Source organism: Marmota marmota, unplaced genomic scaffold (genome assembly GCF_001458135.2).
Source record: "Marmota marmota marmota unplaced genomic scaffold, marMar, whole genome shotgun sequence".
Taxonomy (NCBI): domain Eukaryota; kingdom Metazoa; phylum Chordata; class Mammalia; order Rodentia; family Sciuridae; genus Marmota; species Marmota marmota.
This window is the reverse complement of record NW_026000137.1, coordinates 1,596,002-1,605,871: the sequence shown is the minus strand read 5'-3', so window position 1 is coordinate 1,605,871 and position 9,870 is coordinate 1,596,002. Positions and strand designations below refer to the sequence as shown.

The 9,870-nt window shown below is 32.3% G+C and overlaps 1 protein-coding gene across 1 annotated transcript in view; it reads left to right on the top strand.

Annotated features, from left to right (window-relative positions):
• Positions 1-9,870, top strand: part of Akap9 (A-kinase anchoring protein 9) — a 42,063-nt gene that overhangs the window by 9,875 nt on the left and 22,318 nt on the right. Inside the window, exons 6-12 of the mRNA XM_048785400.1 lie at positions 3,932-4,084; positions 4,421-4,600; positions 4,989-6,059; positions 7,711-7,851; positions 8,330-8,818; positions 9,213-9,276; positions 9,490-9,611. Coding sequence (XP_048641357.1) covers positions 3,932-4,084; positions 4,421-4,600; positions 4,989-6,059; positions 7,711-7,851; positions 8,330-8,818; positions 9,213-9,276; positions 9,490-9,611 — 2,220 coding nt within the window. The remainder of the gene's footprint in view (positions 1-3,931; positions 4,085-4,420; positions 4,601-4,988; positions 6,060-7,710; positions 7,852-8,329; positions 8,819-9,212; positions 9,277-9,489; positions 9,612-9,870) is intronic.

Sequence of the window (9,870 nt, the reverse complement as noted above, 5' to 3'; positions counted from 1 at the left end):
ACACACACACACACACACACACAGGTTTTTTTGTTTTTGTTTTCGTGATGGAAGCCATTAAGTATAGTGCCAGGCTGGCTATAAACTCCAAATTACAAGGGTTCAAGCAATTCTCTCACATCAGCTTCCTGAGTAGCTGGGACTACATTCATATGCCACCATGCCCTATTATTTTTATTATCTTTTGAATGTAATATATATCTACTAACACCTTAATTTCCTGAATTAAGTTTCTAATAAACATCTACCTTTTACTCAGGATCATAGTACTAGTAGTTCAGAACTATAAGAAACCATAGAGAGCATCTGTTAACTGACTTTCAGTTTTTACAGATAGAGACCCAGAGCCAAAGATGTTGAGTGAATATATACAGATTAAAATAACAGCTGACCTTCATTTACTTGCTTTACATAACTATAATGAGTATTCTATCAGAACTCACTCCCTTACCTATAACTGAATAATGAGAGGTATGAATGTAGAATTAAAACATATGTCTTTTAATGTTAATGAAAATAACTTAAGCATTCTATCCTGAAAACTAGGCAAATGTTTTCAGATGTCCTATTGAGTATAAACATAAAGATATCCTTATGTATCATTATAGTTGAGACGTTCAAATACTCCCAAAACCTAAATTTGTATAAAACATTTTTTTGAAAGTTCATTAGACTATGTAGAAATGTGGGATGAATAAAAAGAAGAAAACAGCTTCTTATAGGAGAAGGAAATATTGTGGAGACAATAGTTATTTTGAGAAAAGGATTCCTTCAGTAAGTTTTAGCTCTCTGTAGAACTAATGAGCTCTAGTTTACAGATAGCAATAGTAAATAATAGTTAACTTTGCTGAGGGCTGAGGGCTAGAAAGTATATTAAATGCCTTGTCCCATTAACCCTTAACTGTCTTCCTGGGAATAGGTTCTGTTCTAAAATCTCCTAATTTGCCAATGTGTGACCTGATCCTTAAGAGAGGTTAGTACTTAGTACAGACAGAAAGAACTGATTCTGGAACCCTATGATACTATACTGCCAGAACACTGAATATATTTTGCTTGTTAGTGAAAAATGTTAAAGACTGTCATTCAACATTTATTATTAAGCTGTTTCTGCATGTAGAGCACTTTTGTTCAGTTGTGAAATCAACACCAGACTTCAAGGAATATGCTATCTAATTAGTGGAACATATATAAGTTTTTTTAACATTTTTTTAAGTTGTTGATGGACCTTTATTTTATTTTTTGATTATATGTGGTGCTGAGAATCTAACGCAGTGGCTCACACATGCCAGGCAAACGCTCTACCACTGAGCCACAACCCCAGCCCCTATACTTTGTTTTTTAAGAGAAAAAAACACTTAAAAAATAAAATAAAATAAAACTCAAATAGGTACAAATCAGTGTCATCCAAATAGTCTAGATATCAATTGGTAGATAAGTAAAACAAGTTTAAACCTTTCTAATGTTCTTCTGGTTTGGGTGTTGTTATAAGACAGCCTGAAACTAGAGTCTGCTTGAATAACAAGAATGTTCCATAGTGTCATTTGGAGAAATTAAAGTCTGATGTGATGTCTCAAGTTCAGCTACTTAAAATAAAAATGTTAGTACTTTAAACCAGTCCTTCTCTGCATATGAATCAGCTGGGGACCTTGTTAAAGTACAGGTCTTTTTTTTTTATCTCTCTCTTTTTTTTAAATTTTTAGTTGTAGAGAAACTAAATACCTTTTTTTTTAATGTGGTGCTGAAGATCAAACCCTGTGCCTCACGCATGCTACGCAAGCGCTCTACCACTGAGCCCCAACCTCAGCTCCCAAAATGCAGATCTTGAGTGCAGCACAAGATTCTGTGCATCAAACGTGCTCTCACATGATGCCTATTCTGCTGCTCCCGAGACTACACTTTGAGTAGCAGAGCTTTTAAGACATAGAGCTAAGAATTAGACTATTAAGTGATGTCACAAGGAAAAAAAAAAAGGTCATGTGAGGTGGGGCAGCAATTTTGAACTTAAATAACTATGTGTATGTTGATTTTATAATACCTTGTCATTAAAATTTGCTATAGAAGAGAAGAATAGGTGTAAATACTGTCAGATAACTTTGAAGAAGATACAGTCATCACAATTTTCAATAAACTAACCTGGAAATTATATATGTACAACCACTAAATGTATTTTAGTGTCTACAGAGTTTAATATCAGTGTTACAAAAAAAATTTAAATAGAGGTCTTAGACATTAGTTATTAGAAACAGGATAAATTATAGTTTAGGACTGGAACTCCCAGGTTCAAAAGGTGGTTTCACCACATAGTAGACATGTGACCTCAGGACAAGTTACTCCTTGCTGTAACTCCCTTCCTCACTTCTGAAATGGGGTTAATCATAGAATAGAGCTCCTAAGGTTGTAACAGGCTTTTTAAAAAATAACAATATATAAAGCACTTTGTACCCATGCCTAGCAGTAATTCTCTATAAATAATAGCCATTATTTAGTATTTATACCATTTCTGTTTAAGAAATATTAGGCTGATTTTTTTTTTCCTTGCTGATTTCTTTTTTTAGGCTGATTTTTAAGGCCTTGCCTTGCCTGTGCTAGAATGATTCTAATTATGTGATGTATCAGTATATAAGCAACATATGCCCCTTTTCAACTTTAAGGCACTAAATGATTTAAAGTTGGCTCTGAGCCAGTTACTACTAAACACTGCTACTGCATCTTAGGTTGCTGTTAATGCAACATTTTTGATCATCAAATAAATATATGTTTATAAATTCATTTATTAAATATTAAGTAGCTGTGAATCAGTGAGCTAAAGTGACTGCTAATGTCCTCAATCAAACCCATTTTTTTAAATAGAGCAATAATTAGCTCTTAATATTCGTCATCAGGTTCATTTTTTGTGTGTAACCATCTAAGAGGATTATTTTACTTTTGTTACTAATAATCCATCTTCAAAAATTAAATTTCTGTTTTCCTATAAGTAAGAGCTCTCTGATTTTCTACTAAAATTATTTTGTTAACTTACTCTGCAATTCAGACCTAAGGATCTCTTGACCTTATTGTGTATCTCTGCTTCCATCTGCTTAATCAAACTACAAAGCAGCCAGGGCACTCAATGGATTATAATTAGATATTTGTGGGACTATATTAAGTTAGTTTTATTTGATACTAGAATAACTGAATTAATTCTACAATTTTTCTAAGCTTTTCAATAGCAACTGACTTAATTCTAACTGAATTTAACATAAGAGTTAGCATGTGGACTACTCCTTTCTGTGACTCTTTCTGCTTATGGTAGAAAATGTTTCCTGGTGTCCTTCTTTAAAGGTGTCTTCTGCTTGGGCAAGATGGTTTAAGAATGTGCAGTGTGACAGGCACGGTGGCACACACCTATAATCCCACAACTCAGAAGTCTGAGGCAGGAAGATTGCAAGTTTGAGGCCAGCCTCAGCACCTTAGCAAGACCCCAAGCAACTTACTAAGCATGACTCTATCTAAAAACTATAAAATGAAAAAAAAGGGCTGGGGGGATGTGGTTCCATGGTAAAGCTCCCTTGGGTTCAGTCCCCAGTGCCAAAACAAAAACAAAATAAACAAACCAAAAAAGAAAAAAAGGAATGTGCAGTGTGAGCATGTCTAGGAACCATACAGGTATGGCTGGCTTAGAAAACCACTTTCCTTTATTCTTATGAATTAAGCATATGTACTTTGTAAAGCAAATACAACATTCTTTAAAAAAAATTTTTTTTTTAGTTGTAGTTGGACACAATATCTTTATTTTTATGTGGTACTGAGGATCGAACCCAGTGCCTCACATGTGCACGACAGGCGCTCTACCACTGAGCTACAGCCCCAGCCCCAACATTCTTAATTCTATCTTGACAAACATCTGTATAAAGTTTTTTTTTCTTTACTTTTCATAATTTTGATATTAAAGATAACAAACTTAGAAGAACAACTAGAGCAATTTAGAGATGAGCTTGAAAATAAAAATGAAGAAGTTCAGCAACTACATATGCAATTGGAAATACAGAAAAAGGAATCCACTACCCGTCTACAGGAACTTGAACAAGAAAATAAGTTATTCAAGGTAACTATTTTAGAAAATTCTTTTTTCTATAAAGAGATAATAAGTTTTCCTCCTATGTAGTTATAATAAACATTTACTAAGTCCAGATCTAAATAATACTCACTCGAAGAACACTAGCAAGCAAATAGATTTGCATGGAACTTATTTTCTGCTCATAATTAAATTTTTGAGATCTTTTATGAAAATATTTCAAGAATTATTGATCTACATTATGTCTAATTTTTTTTACTTGTACATTGTAGGAAATGTATTTTTTATAAGACTTAATTGAAACAATGTTGTGAAAAATGCCATGTCATGAATACATCCAACTGTGATGGTTATTTTTGTCACTAGGATGAAATGGAGAAATTGAGATTTGCCATAAAGGATCCTGAGGCTATCTCTACTCATGACCAGCATATGCTATTTGGGAAATTTGCTCAAATAATACAGGAAAAAGAGGTAGAAATTGATCGATTAAATGAGCAAATTAGAGACTTTCATCAACAACTTAGACTTACAACAGATAACAAGGTATACTCATTTAAAATTGGTTATTATCTGAAATCTAATATAGTTAAATAGAGTAATTAGCTTTGGATGCCATCTGTTATAGACTTAATTCAGTATTTTATCTTTTCCAATAAAATGTACTAGTGTTGACATTTTCCTAATAGAGAATCAAATACTAAAAAAGCATAAGCCACTTATGTTTAATAGAACTTCCAGAATGATGTTCTAAATAAGGTCTTTGTTTGATGTGATAAGGGAGGTGTTGGTCTATATTGAAAGTAACATAATGTGTCTGACAAGCATACAGCTTTTGTGCCTGATCATCTTTAAGTTTTTACCCTAAAATAAAACAAAATTTTAAAATATGAATACATATTTTTCTGTGTTTCCCTTTTTCATTAACTAATAGGATTTTGAAGAAAAAAATGAACTGATAAGGGATCTTGAACCCCAAATAGAATGTCTGAAGAGTGGTCAAGAACGTTTGAAGAAAAATAGAGAAGAAGAAACAGACAAGCTCAATGAAGTGATTGAAAAACTTCAGGAGGAATTGTCATATATTGAACAGAATATGTTGGTGGATACCAGTTCCCCCTCAGAACAAGAGGACAGCTTGAAACATCAGTTGGAAAAGGTTATAGCTGAAAAGCTGGCTTTGGAACAGCAAGTAGAAATCACTAATGAAGAAATGGCCTTCACAAAAAATATACTTAAAGAAACCAATTTTAAAATGGATCAGCTAACACAAGAATTAGTCAACTTGAAGAGAGAACATGACCATAAGGAAAAAATCCAAAGTGTACCAGACGAAAGTGTTAGCATGACTATAGATGATCTCAGCAAAGACCAACCCGAACTGGAAGTAATCCATATTGAAGATGTTCTTAAACCCCCTGAGAACAAGATGTATCTCAGATCTTTTGAAGAAAGCACCAAAGTTTCCAGAAATTTGGAAACAAAACTGCTACAGCTTGAGAGCTCTGTTAGCGCAAAGGACTTAGAACTTATCCAGTGTTATAAACAAATAGAAGACATAAAAGAACAAGGCCAATCTGAAACAGAAATGCTTCAGAAGAAGATCGTAAACCTACAGAAAGTACTTGAGGAGAAAGTAGCTGCTGCTCTTGTAAGTCAAGTCCAACTTGAGGCAGTTCAGGAATATGTGAAATTCTATCAAGATAAAGGAGTAGCTTCATCAGAACTTGAAAAGGAAAATATGCAGAATTTAAATCAAATAACAGAAAACAAGATGGAGTCAGATATGTCTGCATTAACCTTGAGAATATCAGACTTAGAAAGACAAGTGATTGAAATGCATACTACTTTGATTTCAGAAAAAGAACAAGTAGAAACTGCAGAGAAAAATGCTTTGGAAAAAGAAAAGAAGCTGATAGAACTGCAGAAGTTGTTGGAGGACAGTAAGAAAAAACTAGAAGGAAAAGAAAGGAAAAGAAGCCCTCACGGAGATTTTGTTCTCAAGGTTAGTTTTGTATTTGAGTTTTTCACATAAATACCCTAAGAAACTCTTTTTTTTTTCCTTTGCTTATTAAGCTGATTGGTAATTTACTAAGTCAAACAGTTCTGCTGACACCTACCAATTTATACATAATGGGATTTTATAAAAAAAAATCATATTGTTCTTAAAGAACTTTAGACAAACTAAAGAGTTTGTTTGAGCAAAAAGTGCTACATGCATTGTGCAACACTCAGAACCAGAAGAGATTGAAACAGTTTCACTGTGCAACAGTGGGTCGTATTTAGAGGCAGAACTCACAAATAAAATTCAGAAATTGCTTGATTGGTCATGGCTAGACCTTGTTTGGATGTGATTTGATTGGTTGATTGCCTATGATTGGCTGAAACATAGTTGCCTACTATCATTGGCTGAGACTTAGTAGTTGATTATACTCTGTTCATTTGTTTTCCTACCAAGTTACATTGCAGTTTCTTACACAGAAACTCAAGGTATAGAGACCAGATTAAATTTAACACTATAGGGTCATTTTATTATCACTAGAATAATGGGCCCATATATATTTTGTGATTTTCAAACATTAAATTTAGCAAATGTCCTCTAGAATTTCTGTGAATATTTTCTCCCTTAATGTACCTCTACTAAGTATGTTATGTCATCATCTCTTTTAAGTATCATAGTGCACCCCATAATCATCACCACCACAGTAATGTATATTCATAAGTATTCTATACATTCTAATCTTGCACCAAAGACAGTTTATTAATAGTAATAGATGATTTTTAATTAATTCCAGCACAATTTTTTTTTTGGTTGGGGGGAGAGCTTCATAAAATGGTCATACCACACTTTTGCAAAAATAATTTTGGCATAAAATCTGTGAAAGTTATGTAGGTGAGATACAATTATAAAAATATGAAAACATATTCATATTAAATTAACATATGAGTAACAAGTTACTAGCTTGGCAAATTTTATGCCTCATAATAGATTTTATTCTTCTTAGGAAAAATTTGTAACTGACCTAAGTCTACTTACATAAAGATCAGAAATTGCAGTTATTTCTTAGTGTATGACAGACATGACAAAGATTTTTTTCCTTCAAGTTCCCTCACTTAATAAACTTACAATTTCAAGTACCAGAAGTTCAGTCTTATCTGCCCCAGAAGATTAATTGATACATTGGGATTTTATGTCTACTTAATTTATATTGGCAAAGGATAATAATTTCATTCACTATACTTTTTCTTCCTAGCTCATTGGAATTGCATATTTCTGTAGGTAATAATTATTAAAATATTAATATAACTTTTTAGGTATAACTTATAATAATTATCTTTGAGCTCATATCTTTTGAGGAAAGTAATATAAATATGAAACTTTTGAGTGGCACAAAGAATATTTTTATCAATAATTTATAAATGTTATATATATTAATGGCATGATTTGTCTTTCATTCCCAGAAAATCTTCTTATTTCCTTAAGAATACAAAATGATGGTTCTTAAAATGTTTCACTGTTTGTTGAAAGAGCATTTATCACTAAAACCCCTAGGCAGTTAGTCTTGGAAAAGCTTCATTAGAATGTGTAAATGCTTTGAACTTAGCTCTTTTTTTTTTTTTAATGATGTATTTCTTATGTTTTCTACTGTATCCAGACAACTACTGAGTTAATAAATGCCAGTGGAGAAAGTGGATTTTTTGAAGAACTTGAGGCTCTTAGAATCGAGTTAGTGGCTACCAAAGAAGAACTTGCCACTTTCAAAGAAAGGACAGAAAAACTTCAAAAAGAGCTTTTGGTAAGACAAGTAACATAACTCCTAATTCATTCATTTCTACCCATCTTAATTCCCTTTCAAAATGTCTTATAGAAACAAGTCCAGAGCCATAACTTAAAAACTAAATTTACAAGTCTTTTTGAAAAATTCCATTGTTATAAATCTATTCACCATCTCCTTGCTTGTTTTGCTAGGAATCTTTATATTAGAAGAATGCTTTTAATCTCTAGTCTTTTAGCAAAGGAAGCGAAAAACTGCTGTTAAAGAGAACTTAAATCCCCTGAGAAACAAAAGTAAAGGCTAATAAAATTATTTCAATTTTGTAGTAACCTGTGACCATACATACATGCGAAAGTATATATGTATTACAATTTCCAAAGTGTTTTTCCTATTATTCTGAGGCAAGTGAACATATAAATGAAATTATACTCTTTCCCTCTCCTCTGTAAGTTCTTCATTTGATGTGCAAGATTTTCAACTTAATTCATCTGTGTTTTAGGTAAAAGAGACAAATATGGCATCTCTTCAGAGAGATTTAAGCCAAGTTAAGAATCAACTTGGTGAGGAAAAAAAGAAATTATCCCACTTCTTAATAAAAGAGGATAAGTCTGAAGTACTAACAAACAGAAACATCTGCTTAGAGCCACTTCCTATTGAAGTAGGTAAAAACACTGCATCCCAAACGGACCAAATACTCAAGGTCAACATGAGCAACCAGACTCCACAAATTCTTGTTAAAAATGCAGGAATTCAAATTGATGTACAGACTAGCTGTTCCTCAGAAAAAGTCTCTGAAATAATTAGGCAATTTACTGAAAGAATTGAACGCATACAAGAACTTCATGCCGCTGAAATTTTGGATATGGAATCCAGACATATTTCAGAAACTGAAACTTTAAAGAGGGAACATTATGTTGCTGTTGAGTTACTGACAGAGGAGTGTGGTACATTGAAGGCAGTGATACAGTGTCTGAGATCTTTTAAAGAGGTATTTATTTTGTTGTTGTCATGTGGGGGGAGTTTCCACTGTTGTCAACAATCTGTTTTTAAGCAAAAATTTTAAAAGAAATTTGGGAAATATCTCTTCTTTATACTATTAGAATTTAAGTCTCCCCATTGTATTAGATAATAGAGTTCTTATGTAAATTTGCAACTTGTTATGGTTCCTTAAATAATAACTATCTCTTCTTACTATGGTAATATCCATAAGGAAAAAATTGTTATAAATCATAAGATAGTTTCATTTCAAGTATGCTTAGATTGAGTTTTTTCTTTTTCTTTCCTTTTCCTTTTTACAGCATTATAACAGCAAAATAGTTCATTGGGTTCTGTTTTTATTAAAACAAAAATATTTATGTATGTTGTTTCTTTTTTCTAATTAGGGATCCTTGATTCCTGAAATAACGTATTCTAATGCTTACCAAACTAGAGGAATATATTCCAGTGGTAAGTTATATAAAATTCTGGAATGTTTATAGTATTTGATTAAAACATGTTATTTTTGTTTGGAGAGGGTATGTTTTTTATTTTTGTTTGTTTGTTTAACAACAAATGATTGTTTTCTTTTTTATTTTTTTAATTTTTTATTGTTGCATTTATACACAATGGAGTATTACTCTGCATTAAAAAATGACAAAATGATTGTTTTCTTTATTTTAGATTCTGGATCAGACTGGAGTCAGGGAGTTTATCTTACGCAAAATCAGGGATTTGACACAGCATCAGAAGGACGAGGAGAAGAAGGTGAAAATTTAACAGAATCATTTCCAAAGAAAATAAAGGTACTAAAAGATAAATGTTACTGAAACATAATATATTTTAGTAAACTTAGCCAGTATAATTTCTATGTTGAACATAGTAGTTTATTTAAAGTTATATACTGGATCTCTGAAAAAACTGTATAGCAAGAAAGATCGAAGGAAGGGGGAGAGAGAAGGAGAAAATATTCTGCCCTCCACTCCCTCCTTTCTTCCAGGATTAGTGACCAGATCTTTTTGTCAATTCTCTGTTAACTAGATATTGAGGAAAAAGGATGTTGGA